The sequence below is a fragment of the Corvus brachyrhynchos genome, unplaced genomic scaffold (assembly GCF_000691975.1).
Source record: "Corvus brachyrhynchos isolate BGI_N302 unplaced genomic scaffold, ASM69197v1 scaffold21, whole genome shotgun sequence".
Classification (NCBI taxonomy): Eukaryota; Metazoa; Chordata; class Aves; order Passeriformes; family Corvidae; genus Corvus; species Corvus brachyrhynchos.
Window position 1 is genome coordinate 7,423,189 of NW_008236924.1, and position 16,056 is coordinate 7,439,244.

The following is a 16,056-nucleotide window of genomic DNA, read 5'->3' on the forward strand; positions in this document are numbered from 1 at the left end:
CCCCCCGCGGGGGGCCACCCCCCCCCCCCCTGCCACGCTGGCCGGAGCCGCCGCGGTCTCCGAGTGGACAGAGTACAAAACAGCAGATGGAAAGACTTACTACTACAACAACAGGACTCTTGAGTCCACATGGGAAAAACCCCAAGAACTGAAGGAAAAAGGTACTTGGGTTTGTTTTTTTTTTTACTACAGCTCTATACTGGGGACATGGCTCAGAAGCATCATCAGTGATCGTGTTTGAAAATGCGAGTGGGAGTGTTTCTAGTCCCTGATCTCCCTGAAGAATATTTTGAAGTTCTGATTATAAGGAAACACATGAGTTGATCTTCAGTCTGAAAGTTGCAGCTTGTTTCCCACTGTACTGTAAGAGTGTTTGGTCCTAGAGTTGCTTCCAAATCCTGTGCCTAGGGTAAATGCATGTTCCTGTGCCAGTAGAAGGTGGGTACCTCACCTGCACATGTGCTGGAGAAGATTCCAGTTGCAGACAGAGAGTGAGGGGAATTGAGGGGAAAAGTCAGTCATTCTAAGGCCTGTAGACCAGGGAAAAATGAAGATCATTGTGCTGAATTTCAGATCCTGGAAAACTAAATGTATAAACAGATTTGGAATATGAAGTAAAATAATGTCACCTCCCCGTGTCCACATCCCTACGTTGTGTTCAGGTCGTATTCTGTGACTCGTGTTCATGTAAATGCACATTAGATCCATGGGTGGTGTTATATGAGAGGGAAATTGCTCTTGTGTCGTAAATAAGGAGGAAGGGGCAGAAGTCCTGTGGCTCTTACTCAGTTTATAAAGCCTTGTGAGAAAACAAATCCAAACAGTTGTGCCTTTTATTGTCTCCTGAATTTTTAGTTACAAGAAGTCTTTGTTTAGATATATGCAGGACGCTTACGCTGTTGGTTCAATTAATGCCCATCTTCCTAATAATTCAGGTTAGATAATAGGTCTTTTTACTGAGATGAAAGTATCTTAAGACAGCAAATACCAATTTTGCTGAGAGAAGATTATGTGTTTTATACTTTCTGTAAATGAGTGCAGAGAAATCCGCAGGTAATTCTGCATTGTCTCTGATTTTTTTTTTTTTTCCCCCCACAGCATTTAAAATGTGAAAGTGGTCTTCAGCGTTGCACTGTTGGTTGATAATTGTTATTGGTTTAGCATTTCTGTTGGTACCCTTTAGTCAGCCTTTTAGTATAATAGCTGCCTCACAATATTTTCATTTTCCAGTACCAAGTAGATCTTGGCACAGGCGATAACTACGACTTTATAAGCAGACACTGCCCAAGAGGGACAGAAAGTGGTGAGAATATATTGAAAAGAAGGTTTGGGTTGGTGTTGTATTTGGAAAATTATACTGATAAAAAGAAATTTGTTGTGGTTCTATAGTGGTTTCTTAGTAATACTCAAGAAGACTCTTCTTTATTTAGAAAAAATGGAAGAGAAGGTCAAAGAACCTATTAAAGAGCCCTCGGAGGAGCCTTTGCCAATGGAGACAGAAGAAGAAGAGCCAAAAGAAGAACCTATGAAAGAACTGATAAAGGAGGTAAAAGACCTTAAACCCAAAAGCCAGTCTGAAGTCTCACATCCCACAGCTGTGGCTGCATCTTAGCTCAGGCAGGTTGGCAGGAGCCATGGTTAGTAATTCCAGTTCTTAAATTCCTGAGGGGATTTGAAAGCCTCCCTTTTTGGATTCAGATCTTTCTTTATTTTGTTAATTTTTTTACATAAGAAAAAAAGAACATTCAAAAGAAACATACAGAATATGTCATTTAAGAAGTTAGTAAGAACACGGGACAGAAGTTAGCTCATTACATGGGTGAGAACGCGGGACAGAAGTTAGCTCATTACACAGATGTGGTGTTCTCTCACTGATTTTAAGGGTCTCAGAAAATGCAGCTTCTCCTGAATGTTTGAAATATTTAATAGTTTTTTCTCTATTTCATTGCTTCATTGTTTTGAACAGTTGGACACAAAGCTCACACGTTCCCCCTGTGCTGTAGCTGCTAAGTTGAGGCTGTTAGGAACACATGTACTAGAAAGGGCTCTAGTGTTCTCAGTAAACAAAAGTAACTTTTCCTTTTGGAGACATTTTGCTGTGCTGAACAGCAGTTTCTGAGGATGCTAAGGGGTGTTTCAATAAAAATTAAAGCTTTTATCCTGATTTCTGTGAACTTCAATGTAGTTTATAGGCAAAACTACAAAATTCAGCTGCTGGGTTGTGCTGCCGTTCCACTCTGTTTACTTCTGAGGTCGTTTCCAGTTTGCTGCTTTCTGCTACAGAGATTATTTCAGGTTTTCACTGCTTCATACTGTGTCTCATTATCAAATAAGAATAAATGAAAATTTCTTTGTCAGAAAATACACCCTTGCACTTGTATCCGGGCCTTCCTGGATTTCCAGGATTCATGCAGATCTAGGAAGGTATTTAATTAAGGTTTTGCTGAAGTCAAAAGTTAATGCCTAGAGGTTTTGGAATTGAGATTTTGGAGTAGCAGCTGCTGTTGCAATTCCAGTGCTTCTGTTCTAGGCATGGATGAGGTGTCATTGTGAGCCGCTTGTCAGCATGGTTTCAGTAAAACAGGTTGGTTACTGTGTAATAAATAACTAGCCAGCTGTCATTGCCTGATCCTCAAACTCGTTTTTTCCTTGAGGAGCCAAAAGAGGAAGAAATGACAGAGGAAGAGAAGGCAGCTCAGAAGGCCAAGCCAGTTGCCACCACCCCTATTCCTGGCACCCCGTGGTAGGTAACTGCGCCTGTGGGACTGACACGGCTGTTGCTGGAACCACCAGGGAGGTTGCTGGGATGTTAGAACAAGGGATGGTGTGTGAAGAGTGTGCTCTTCGTGTGCTGCTGTCCCCAGCAGTGCCAGGTTCCTCTGGCCAGCGCTGCTCACTCCGTGCCCGTTCTCCTGGCACTCTGCGGGGTGCGTTGGCTGTTCTGCCACCCGTGCCTGCAGTCCTGGGGGTCCCTTACCAGGACTTCATATCCCAGCCTCTGCCACCAGTTCCACCTGATCTGGAATGAAATACTGGCCAAAAAAAAATCTTGCCCTGTGCCTTGGGGAACAAATAGCTGCAGCTGCTGGCCAAAACAAGGTTTTTGGGTGTTTTTTTTAACTTGGCCCAGAAACTGCTCGGGTGCCCATGGGATGTCATGAGGAAGGTGACTCTTGATGTAATATACGTAAATCATCTCTGTGTGTTTGCATGACAAAGGTAAAAGTCCTGATGGGAAAGGGATACTGTTTTCATTTTAACAGTTTAGCTGTCGCTGGTTTTTATTAATGTTTGATACTTAAAACTGTCTGCCTCTAAATTGTCTCTGTGGTTCTTTTATCCCATTGCATAAAAAATTCTGGCAAGATTGTTAGGTTGCTTTTTCTTGTATTTTTTGTGGCATTGGAGAGATGAGGTATGTTTTATCCCAAAATCTAATTCCACTGTCTAAAGTGGTTTTTTTTCAGAGAAGAACTGAGCATCCTCAGGCTCCTGAGAAAAAAAGCATTTTTAAAATTTCATTTTCAATTTCAAATTTTAATTACTGTATTTTCAAATCTGGCAGCAGAGAAAAGCAGCAATTCAGGGTCGCAGTTGGGCAGTGGGAATGTCTGGCAGTTGTGCAGTCAGTGTAAGCTGGGTCTGCCTGTGGCCTTCATGCTTCAGTCTGTGAACACAGTAACAAGCCCACAGTGAGTGCAGGTAATCCAAGCCTTCCTGTCACATCTCCAGGTGTGTGGTGTGGACTGGTGATGAGCGTGTGTTCTTCTACAACCCCACCACCCGACTGTCCATGTGGGACCGACCCGATGACCTCATTGGAAGAGCTGATGTGGACAAAATTATCCAAGAACCTCCTCACAAAAAAGGAATGGAAGAAGGAAAAAAACTTAGTAAGAGCAATCTTACTGCCTTCATAGGAAGCCTAAATATAACTTACCACTTTGCTTTCCAAAGCTTGTAACATTTAAATAAGTGACAGGAGTATAAGGACATACTGAAAAGGTGTAGAAATGTGGAATGCAGATTGCAGAGTCCTTTGGGGAAAAGATAGCCCATTGAAGAAAGTAGATACTAACAAGGTTAACTGTTTTGCTAAATGCCAACAGGCTGAAAAACCCCACAGTTTTTACTGACTGAAAAAAAGGGACTGTGTTTGCTTTGTAAGAAAGAGACCAGAAAAGATTAATCATAATGTACAATGACTCTCACAGAAGAGTTTACTTTGAGATCATCAGTTGGAATAGAGTTTGGAAATAGCTGTCAAGAGCAGAGAATGTTCAAAAGGCTGCTGAGATGAAATGAGATTTCTGTCTGGCCTGAGTTACGGGAAATGGGTCAGGGATGACATGTGGGCTTTGTAGTTGGAGGAGAGCAAAGTGCAGGTAATCAGGTAGATCCAAATGTGCTTCATTAGACTATTTAGCTGGAGTTGCTTTCCCCTAAAAATAAGAGCTCAGTGTTTGTCATTTTAAATTTCAAGTTGGCTGAAGTCCACCAGTCCTGTCCCCAAATTCCCATAGTGGTACTCTGAAAATGACTGAGAACCACATGTCAGACCACAATTGCTGCACTTGTTGTCCTTGGTTTGTGCATTAGGTTTCACTCATAAGTTTAAAAATTTTCATCAATATAAAATCTAAAGTCTTACTGAAATCTGTTACAGTTAGAGAAGAGCATGAAGCTGCAGAGGAAGCAAATGAAGATGAGCCTATTAAAATAAAAAAGCGCAAGTAAGTTTTTGCTTTTTCAATACCAAGTGATCTGTGTAGGTAAAATAACTGAAGTTTGTTACTTGAGCAGGTATGTTGTGTCCAGCAGAGTAGAATGGGAACTGAGAGGGTTGGTGAAGAGAGTCATCAGCTTTCTGCTGCTCAGCAGCTCAGGTATTTGATATTTTCCTGAGATACCTGAGACTCATGCAGAGAGGAAATAGCATATGTTTTGGAAATAATTTGAAATTGAAATCAATGGTGTAGGTTGGTGAATCCGAAGAATATTTTGAGTGTAGTGTGTCTTAAATAGCTTGCTTCTGTTGTTCATTAATTTCTGGGCCCAAGACTTTGTTGTCAAAATAATCCAGCCACCTAGATTTTCATGGTGGTTCCTCTATTTTCACTCTGTTACAAAGGTTTACAGGTTTGGCTAATGTCTTTTGGTCTGGTTTGCCTTTTGGAAGTGGTATATGAGGTATACACGGTGTTTTAAAAGTGGTTTCACCATGTTATTTGTGGTTGTGTCCTCTGAGGGAGGATCATGGAGCTGTTAGCAGTAAGGACCGGGGGTTTGTTTTGGATGAAGTGCATTTGCTCTTAGTAAACCTAAATCAGCCCGCTTCTCCAGAAGCTCTTTGATGGGTGAGGTCTCACCTGTGTCTCAGCGTTTTTGGTGTAGTGATTGTGAGGTGTTCCCAACTGAGCAAACTCCCTTAGTGCCTCACAGCCCACTCAGAAGATGAGAAAATTAGTGCTGTTGATGTAAAATCTACTGCATGTCTGGTAAGACCTTTGAATACAACCAGAGTGTGCTGATTGCTTTGAAGTCATCTGTTGGCACTCAAGTTGCTTGGAATACCTTGGCTCCTGAGCTCTGGGGGTGAAAGCATTCACGTGCACTTCTGAGAATGGCTTTCATGGATTGTAAGCCTGTTCTTCTGGTATGATCAGTGATATCTACCTTGTCCTGGTATGGTTCAGGTTCTGACCTCCAGGGCTGGCGTTTTACTTCTCAACTTAAACTTTATGTTTGGGTTTTTTTCAGGAAAGATGATATCAAAGACATTGATTCCGAGAAGGAGGCTGCTATGGAGGCTGAGATTAAAGCTGCTCGAGAGAGAGCCATCGTCCCTCTGGAGGCTCGGATGAAGCAATTCAAGGACATGCTGCTGGAAAGAGGGGTCAGGAACCTGTGTGTGTGTGAGGAGAGAGAGAGGGAGGTTCAGATTACAAATGTGTGTGTGTGAGAAGGGAGAGAGGGAGGTTCATGCAGAGGTCTCAGTTCTTGGTGAATTCCAAGCCTGCAACACTTTGTGCGTGGAAACAATCTCATCCTTCCTCTGATCAATGAATGGTCTTGGTACAAGACTCCAGATTTCAAAGAAACTTACAGCAAAGCTTTGATTTCTGTGTAACTGAAATGAAAAATAGGACACACAAACTGGACACATCCTTAATGTCTTCGGAAATGTTCCTACTGAGAAAAGCAGCAACTTCCACTCTAGTCTGTACAGTCTTATCCTTAAATGGGAGACTTTTTGCTTTTAGTTAACTAAATCTGAAATCTACTCGATGGCAATAAATTTTGATAAATTAGACTAGCTGAATATAAATTTGGATAGTAACTAAGAAATTAAAGTGGTTCCAGCTGCCTATGGAATACAGCTTCTCAGGGCTTTCTTTCAATGTACGGTTTATTTTTAACATCACACAGCAGTAGTAAATAAGTGTGTATTATCCTTAAGAAGTTTTCAGAGTAAATTGATGTTGAAACTTTCTATGACAGCCTCTGTCATCCATTAGTGATGAAAACTCCAGGATGAGTTTGGTTCCCTCTTTTCATCACATCTTAGTGTTTTCAAGGAAAACTGCACAACTCCTGTATAATTTGTATATTCGTCTTTGTTTAATTAAAGGTCTCTGCCTTTTCAACATGGGAGAAAGAGCTGCACAAGATTGTGTTTGATCCTCGTTACTTGCTGCTCAACCCAAAAGAAAGGAAACAGGTAAAAAAAGTCAAATTCACTTCCCATCTAGAGACAACTACTACAGGTTTATCTGAATCCTCAGTCTTTGTTTCTGCAAACCATTCAGACTAATGAGTGCTGCAAGGGATTTTTGTCATGATTAAGGTTTGCTTGGAAATGGAAGAAACCCACAAGGGAAAAGTGTTGATAGTTGCTTTATTTCCTGTTGTTGGAAGGTCGCTTATTTTAACACAGTGGAAGTTGTATGTCTACAGAGCACTGCTGAAACCTGAATGAAATAGTGAGAGTCATCAGTATCGTGTCAAAGTACTGGCATAATAAGTAGTCTAGCTATTTTCTTTTAAAAAAGTGTTTAGTGGGAAAACTAAAGTGCATTTTTATTGCTAAGCAAGTTCTCGCTTCAGCAGCTTTTCTTCGAGTGAACGTAGGGAAATGGAAAGCTTTGAGAGCATGGGAAGTGTCTGAAACATGGGACCCAGGAAAATGTTAACTGGAGTGTGTAAGAACTTCTTCCTAGGTCTCAGATGATGTGTTAGGTACAGCGCCCTGCATGTGCAGCAGCTTGGATTATTTCCATATTGAAATACAAAGTGTCTAAGATTTCTGCCTCCTCTGTGTTGATTCTGTGGTGAGAGGAAAGGAAACAGGAGAGGGAAAGAAGTGGGATTTTTCCTCCCTCATCCCAAGAGCTTCTGTGTGTCAGTTGTGTGTTTGCTGTGGGTGACTGGTGTTTCTGTAGGTGTTTGATCAGTATGTGAAAACCCGAGCAGAGGAAGAACGCAAGGAGAAGAAAAATAAAATAATGCAGGCCAAGGAGGATTTCAAGAAAATGATGGAAGAAGCAAAGATTAATCCAAGGTAGGAGCTTCTTTGTGGTTCATGTGCATAAGCTCTACTAGGACGCAGGGTGTTGGGTGGTATTGGGTTGATTAACCTTGTTCAAAATGAGCAAAGAGGAGAAAAACCGTGAGATATTGTTGAAATCTTCCTTTGTCTGCTTGTATTCACCTAATCCATGAAATAATACAACTTGTGATTTATAATGATTTACACATTTATAGTGATTTACATATTTCAAGTTTAAGAAATCCCCAGCATGCTGCCTGGATTGTGAGAAAGGCCTTGGATCCACCACAAGTTTCTTTAATAACCCTGTTTCTTCTTAATAAGTCTCTGAGAAGTACTGGGGAGGTTTCTTGGGCTTGGAGGGGGCTGAAGGGATGGTTTTCTTGTCACAAACTGTGTTGATGATATGATAAAATGTTCTGGTTGCTTTAATACAGCAATGATTACGCCCCCCTCACATGCAGACCCCTGGCAGCAGTAAGAGCGAGGGCATGACAGTGAATGTATGTTCAAGATTTCATTGCTGGCGTTATTTGTTTCACAGCTTCCGCATGTAGAGGTCATGAGATACATGCTTATGTCACCAGATAAACTCCAGAGCGTCCTCTTTCAGCATCTCTTGGCTCATCTGGCATTAATTCTTTTCCAGTGAAATAACAGCTCATTTGTTTCACTTCAGCTCAGTTTTTTCCAGTGACTTGTTTTGGTGACAGTGTTATGGTAACTTTTAAATTGCTTCAGAGCTGACTAATAACTCAGTAGTAGGCTGGAAGACTGGAGGCATGGAAATGCCTTAAGAAACAGTTACGTTAGCTTTAGTACCCTCAGCTTTCAGCATATCTCCAGTGTGTCATGTTGGGACTGATTCTTTACCTGATTATGGGCTGGGGTGGGAAAGAGACTTCCAGCTGAAATACTGTCTTGTTTAATCTTATCCTTTGTCTTCTGGTTTCAGTGTTTGTCTAAAGATATGGCTGTACTTCTGTGAGTGCCAGACTGGTTTTTTATCATCTATCTCAGTCCAACATGCTCAAGAGTTTGTGTTCCACTTCACTTGAGCAGCTCTTGTTCTTCAATCTAGCTGTACATTCACTTTCTAATCCTTTTGAATAAGCTACCAAATTCTCTTCTTGTTTCAATTTACCCTACAGCAACAGTAGGCTGGATTTTCCAAGTCTAATTATTTCCATGCTGTGATGAAAACATTCGTATGATTATAAGTGTCTCACGTATTCTTGGGGCCAGATTTGCATCAGAGCTTGGAAAAAGCACAGTAGTGATTTTTTTCCGAGGTAAGTGGCAGTAATGTACCTACTGCACAGGTTGGAATCTGGCCCTGGAGGTGAGAGAATGGTCAGGGAAACGCTGTGGGATGATGGGTTGAAAGCCCAGTGTTGCTGCCTCTGCCCATAGTGTTCCAAGGGGTTTCAGCTCTGTGTGGTTTAAGCTCAGGCTCCGCAATGTGCACTGCAGGGGGAAGAGTTGGTACAGCCAGTGTTCTGTGGGGACTCCTACCAAAGGCCGGTTTTCTTGGTAAACTCTTAGCATGGTTTGGCTGCAAGTGAATGCACCTGAGATTTTTGGTTTCACAGTGAAATACCTGGACAGACTGGTGGCTGAACTGCTAACCCACAGAAAAGAAGAGTTTTGTAGACAACTGAGTTTTTTTTCATTTCTTCTCCTTGGTTGCACTGTAATCTCTCTCTACACCTGCCCCTTCTGCAGGTGGCTGTATCTGAACAAACCAACCCACCCTTGTAAGTCTCTGACAAACACCTCTTGTGTGAGTGCTGACTCCTTTTATAGAGTTCATTGGTCGAGCAACTCTGAAGTGAGACCATAGGATTTGCCTTTTGGGTTTTTTAAGTTGTGCTCTGGCATGTACTGCAGCTGTGGAAATACTTCCCTGCTCTTTGCTGTGTACAGCTTACAGTGCTGAGGGATGTGTTTAACAGAAAAGCTTGCTGAACCTGCCTCCCAGCCCAGACAGCTCTGCCAAATGAGTTCACTTGCCATTTTGTTGCAGAACTACTTTTAGTGAATTTGCAGCCAAGCATGCTAAAGACTCGAGGTTCAAGGCAATTGAAAAGATGAAAGATCGAGAGGCCTTGTTTAATGAGTTTATCACAGCGGCAAGAAAGAAGGAGAAGGAAGACTCGAAGACCAGGGGAGAGAAGGTAAGGGGACTCTTGAGTTCCAGCAGTGTGAGTGGTGTGAGTGAGATGGGACAGAGCCAGTGCTTGGTTTCCCTGAGCCTTCCCCAAGACATGGGCCTGCACTTTCCTAGAAGTGTTACAGGCAAACACTTCAGGGGTGTCCCCCTGGCCTTTCTGAACAATTTCAAGTTTGCAGTTTTACTGACTTTTAGAATATCTAGAACTAAATTTTGATTACCTGTGAAGCTGAGTTTGCTTAAACAATGACACTGATTTTTTCATTTACCCAAGCAGTAACATTATCTTCTTGACTGAAGTAATGCTTGATATTTTTTTTTTTTTTTATTAAGTTCCTTTATCCTGACACATGAAAAGGAAAAGGAGTCTTACCCTGTTTGGCTGGAACCCCAGAGCTGGTTGTTACCTCTCTGTTCCCTCAGTGGGGGCAGGCAGGACTTGCAATTTCCTGAGGATAGTCTCTTTACGTTTCAAACAGTTCCTTTTCCATCTCAAAGCAGGCACTTAGGGAGGGACTTTTTAATCTTTGAATAAGTAGATCTTATGTATAAACTGCTGCTTATTAGATATAAAGGTCAGCTATGACAGATTAATGAACTCCCAGTGTCACATGCTTGCACTGCCGGTGGTGGGGAGCAGCTCTCCCCCCTGGAGATGGGACATCAAATGGGGTCACCAAAACCTGGGGCCACTTACTGCCACGTCCCTGTGTGTGTGTGAGTGGAGAAGGTCACCTCTGAAGGCCAATCATTTTGGACATGTGGAAGTTTGCAATTTTTATTATGTAGTATGAAGTTATTGCAGACTTCCCTACCTGGAATGCTTGCAGGAGAGAGAAGTGCTGGGGGACAGGTCAGATTTGGGGACAGTTTCATTCTTCAGGAAGCTTTGTGTATTTTTAAAATCTGGGTGCTCTGATGTAATTTGATTTTCACAAACGTTGCCTTATCGCTGCTGTTTTCCATAAATGATTGTGCTTTCAGAGGGGAACTGATATTGTTCAAGACTAGATTTTACATACTGCAGTTTGATTGTGAATATGGAATTTTAAAGCATTTTTGCAGCTTAATAGTGCAGTTGAAGACTTTAAAGAATAAATACTAGTCTTGTTGTTGCATGATTGTTATAAAGTTGAAAAGTTAACAGAAGAGATTGTATTTGTTTGCTTTGAATAATGTGTTTTTTTTCTCCAAAAGCCTTTTGTAACCATTTTATGTATTCTGTTTTATAACAAGTGGATAGACTTTACAGTTATGTGCTGTGCGGCCTGTCAATCAGTTCAGTCTGACAGCTGTCAATCACTGACACGCAAATATTATGGGATTCCCTAGTGAGGAAAGCATTGGTATCTCTGTGTGGTGACTTTAGCCTCCCGCAGTTCCGGTACTTTACATTTTTTTAGTTTTTTTCCTTGTGAAGTGATGAGAGTTGTACCTGCAATGTGTTAACTGCCAAAAAAAAAAAGACTTCTAAATACACCTGAAATGTTTTCAGCCTTATTTTCCTTTGATTTTGAAAGTGCTTAAAACATAAAAGAAAATTTAAGGCGTTTAACCTGAAGCTTTCTCAGTCTGTCCAAAGTCATTACTTAGGGAGAATCAACTTTACAGAAATCTTTAAGGTAAGGGTTTTAAATTGTATATATAATGTTTGATTTTGCCTCATGGCAGTTACGGCTTATGGGATGGGGATGGAGCAGCCAGCTGTTCCAGTCGCTGGTTTTATTCCTGTGCCTGATCTCAGTGAGTAAATCCCGTGCCAACACTTCTCAGACGGCAGAGAGGAGTAGCGGGGGTTAAGGATATCAGGGAAGGCACTGTGGGCAGGTAACGGTGACCAAACGGCTCCTGTGCTGGCCAGGACACAGCCTTTTGCCATGTCCCTGGGGTGAGCTGTGCCAGCAGAGAGCCTGACGTCCCACTTGACACAGACTGGCCGGAGTGTTGGGCTGCACACGCCCTGCACCTCGTGCTGGTGGCTGTGACCCCACATCGGAGTTCTGGGGGATACTTGACTGTCAAGCGAGTCCCTGTGTGCAGACACACAGAGCTCACAATCCACAGCTGGGATCTGAAGATGTTACTCCTTGGTGAGATGCTTTAGACTCAATTATTTAAGACATTTTAATCTTCTTTTTAAAATTTAAAGTGAGCTGGCAACAGCTGTGCTGTGTACAGGGCACCCGAGTGAAATGAAAGCTGTGCTTTAGAGCACCAAGGCCTGAAGTGCCATTGGTTCCTGGGGAGGGAATTGGCTGTGCCCTCCTGTCTCCTGCCCAGTTGGGAGCTGGCAAGGCTGCAGCTGGTCCCACTGGCAGCTGCACAGGTGGGCAGGAGCTCCAGAGGGAATCGGGGAATGAGGGGTGCCGCTGGCAGCTCCTGCAGGAGCATCTTCCTGCAGCCCGTGGTGGTGGCCTCAGGTGAAGCTTTGTGTGGCAGTGGTGCCACGGTGCTCCTGGCAGTGTGGCACCTCATCCTGTGGAATACATCCATGCACAGGTGATTTGTGCAAGAGCTTGGGGATACCCTTACCTTAGAGACTTCTGTAGTAACAGCTGGAAACTCTTTGGTTTCTAACAAATATTTCAAATGCCATGGCTTAGAAAGCTTCATATTTCAAAACTGCATGCATGTTTTATGATGTTTTGAAACAATATTCTTAATTTTAAGATGAATAAACAGTTTGCTTAGCATTTTGTTGAGCTCTTTTAAGATAAAGCAGTAGTCCTGTAGCTGTAGCACAACATCCCACTGGCACTAAGGGGCTGGTCTCTGATGTGTGCTTTACTGTTTTAGTCTCATTTGGTATAGTAAAGAAAGCCTATAGAGCCTTTTATGTTTCTATGTTAATATTTTGAAGAACTAAAAGTGTTGGTGGGCAAGGCTGCAGAATGTTGGTGCTGATCTTCATTCTGTTCCTGCGTTCTGTAACTAAACATGTTTTAGAGGATGAGGATGTGCCAGGTCTCTGGCAAGCTGGAGCCTGCTCTGTCCATCTGCTCCCTTCCCTGAGGAACCTCAGTGTTCTGCAGCTAAACTGCTTCTCCTGGTTTCCCTTTTTTAAGGGACGGGGAGGGGAGATGAGTAGCAAGTAACAGCCAGTTCTCCTCCTGGATTTTGGGTTTTTAATTTGTGTGCCATGAAGCCATGTTGAGTTTGTGGCCCAGCAGGGTGTGGGGTGCTGTGGAGGCAGAACCCTTTGCCCTGCCCGCAGAGCCCTCGAGCATCCCCTGGCCCCAGCGAGCAAGGCAACCCAGCCCCTTGCCTCTGCTTTGGGGCGGGGGAGGCTGAAATGCCAAAGCAGCCTGCCAGGAGTGCACGGTGACCTAAGAGCTAAAGTGCAGCAGGGACAGGGAGATCATCTTCCCCAGAAATCATGCTATCTAATAAAGGCACAGTAGTTGCCCTTACAGCTGATGGTTCTGGGACTTTGGATGAAAACATGTTGCTAGTTGTGTTGAAATAAAACCTGCTATGATTGATCCTCTGCCAGCCCTTGCAATGGCTGTTGCTAGGACAGGAACATAACATGCCATTTCCAACTGACAAAGTAGACTAAAACATTTTTTTTCAAGCTTTTATAGAAATGTGCATGTCCATCCTAAATATAATTTACTTAATTACCATATGCGGATAATTCTTTATTGATTAGATCCATCTTAAGACATTGCTCTTTGCTGGCAGATCGAAGCATTTACCTCTGTTAATTGTACACCTGGAGGATGAATCCGTAAACACCTGATTTCTCTAGAACCCTGTTTCAAGCTGCATGGCCTCTGGAGTACTGATATGCAAAATGCTATCATGCAGCATCAGTAACTTGTTGATTTGACTTATATATAAAAGCTCAAAAACAAGCTTAAATTGGAGTAAAGTAATAAAGAGTGGTATTGGTGGATGATTCTTTATAGAGTTCCATCTTCGAAGTAGCAGATCACCTAAATGTATCTGCTTTGGCAAAATTGTCTCAAGGAACAGTGAATTTGGGCTGCAGTTGTGACTAAATTCAGGGTTTTAGTGATTGCTCTAAATTGCAATGGTATGTAATGTTAATGTGATCCCTCTGATGAAGGTAAGTCTACTCCTTTTTTCATAAGAGCAAACTGTGGGATATTAAAGTGTCTTTCTCAGGTGTTGCTTTTCTGTTTCTGTCTGTATAACAGATCAAAATGGACTTCTTTGAGCTGCTGGCAAACCACCACCTGGACAGTCAGTCTCGCTGGAGCAAAGTGAAGGACAAAGTGGAGACTGACCCACGGTACAAGGCGGTGGACAGCTCCTCACAGAGGGAGGACCTGTTCAAGCAGTACATCGAGAAAATAGCCAAGGTCGGCGGGGGGCGCTGGGAGCGTGGCTGCGGGTGTGCTGTGGGCAGACCGATCTGTGCTGAAGAGAATTCCATACCGGGGTTACTGTAGCAGTGCCCCAGAATGGCAGCTTGGAACTTAGAAGTTCTGTCCCTGGTGGGATGTTTTGTGGGACCTGTGCGCACACACACACACGGTATCTGGGAGAAGTTACACCTCAAAGATTTCTGTGAAATCACTGGTGCTAAAAATGGCCATAAAACTGCAGAAGCTACAGACACCACATTGATTACTTCCTCCTAGGATGGGCTCCAGTTCCTTTGCTGTGATTTTCCCTATCAACTGAGCTACCTTCAGGGATATGTGTTCATACTCAATTCCTTCACTGCTGCTTCCGTCTTAATCCAATATTCCTACCTTTCTCTTCCAGGCAATTAATGGTTGAGAATGTAAAACTGAGCCAACAAACAGCGAGCCCCTTGGCCTCTCTTATTCAGAGTGTGTCGCTGGACACAGCTCCTGGGAATAGTTGTTCTGTGACCAGACTTGTCTCTCCCCCATGTAAACCCTGTAATGTTTACATTACAAACGTTCAAGAACATTTGGTTCTTGAAGCAAAATTTCGTAATCCATAGATCCCAAATCCCTTTAAGGTGTTTTGTTCTGAGCTGCCTTTAGTTTGATAGCCCTTTAATTCACTTTCTAGTGAAAAGTGTTGTTTTTATTGAGAAAAGTTTGTTCTTGAATTTCAGAATTTAGATTCTGAGAAAGAAAAGGAGCTGGAGCGACAGGCGCGCATCGAGGCGAGTCTGCGGGAGCGCGAGCGGGAGGTGCAGAAAGCTCGCTCGGAGCAAACCAAGGAGATCGATCGGGAGCGGGAGCAGCACAAGCGGGAAGAGGCCATACAGAACTTCAAAGCACTGCTGTCGGACATGGTGAGGCACAGACAGGCGCCTCGGCTCGTCAGGGCAGGCTTTAGCTGATTGGTGCTCCCTGGAAAAGTCTTTTGGCGTTTGGAGTTCCAGCTCCAAAGGGGTGGAATCCCACTAAGGGTTTTGCCTTGGTTGGAAGAGAAGGCTGTGAATTTAGGGCTCTCATCCAGAGGGTGCTCTCTGGGCTGCAAGCAGGGCACTGCAGAGCTCCTGCTGTCTCTGGAAATAGTAATCTCAGAGGCTCCCTTTCCAAGCACTCCGGTGAACACAGGGTGTTGTGCACAGAGGAGGAAGGAAAGGAGGGCGCTTGGATTTTCTGGTTTTGAGAATGCTCAGCCAGGTCAGCGGGACCTCTCTGTCTGCTCCGAACCAATGCAGAGGGATTCCTTCTGCCGCTGCCTGTTCAGTGTTTGTGGGGAACCTGCTACAGTCTCTTCTCAAAAGCTGAGGGTTTATCTTTTATTTTAACCTTAACTTCAAACAAGATAAAAAAAATAAGCATATACTAGGGTAATGATAATATATTGATTTCTACAGTGAACTGTAGAAAAACTTGTTTAAAAATAAATCATCTTTGGCTCAGGTGCGTTCTTCAGATGTGTCCTGGTCTGACACCAGGAGGACTCTGCGCAAAGATCACCGCTGGGAGTCAGGGTCCCTGCTCGAGAGAGAGGAGAAAGAGAAGCTCTTTAATGAACACATTGAGGCACTTACCAAAAAGAAGAGGGAACATTTCAGGCAACTTCTGGATGAAACTTCAGCGGTGAGAGCTGTTATGTTCAAATTGACAGTCTTTGCAGCCCACTGGGTTTTCTGTTTTTCTGTCCCACAGTCTGATTCGTTTGGCTTTATTTCCAGGGCCTCTTTGCTTCATCACTCTCTTTTCTCCTTCGTAACAAAATTTGTGCATTATGTTTCCTTACCTGTTTATCTGGAGTGTTCCTTTGATTGAACATACAGTTAATTTACATACAAACTTCTAATCAGTGATCTTTTCATCTTCTTTTTATTTCTTCAGTACTGAGTTATTTGATACTCTTCCCTGTCTGGCTCTTTCAGATACTCAGGGTTTTTGCCTTAATGGCTATCAGTATG

At 43.0% G+C, this 16,056-nt stretch overlaps 1 protein-coding gene across 1 annotated transcript in view; it reads left to right on the plus strand.

The window, feature by feature from the left end:
- Positions 1–16,056, plus strand: part of TCERG1 (transcription elongation regulator 1) — a 29,747-nt gene that overhangs the window by 11,013 nt on the left and 2,678 nt on the right. The window contains 12 exon segments of the mRNA XM_017728259.1: positions 30–161; positions 1,431–1,546; positions 2,655–2,743; positions 3,733–3,893; positions 4,667–4,733; positions 5,761–5,896; positions 6,632–6,721; positions 7,443–7,561; positions 9,576–9,726; positions 13,886–14,050; positions 14,782–14,964; positions 15,545–15,724. Coding sequence (XP_017583748.1) covers positions 30–161; positions 1,431–1,546; positions 2,655–2,743; positions 3,733–3,893; positions 4,667–4,733; positions 5,761–5,896; positions 6,632–6,721; positions 7,443–7,561; positions 9,576–9,726; positions 13,886–14,050; positions 14,782–14,964; positions 15,545–15,724 — 1,589 coding nt within the window.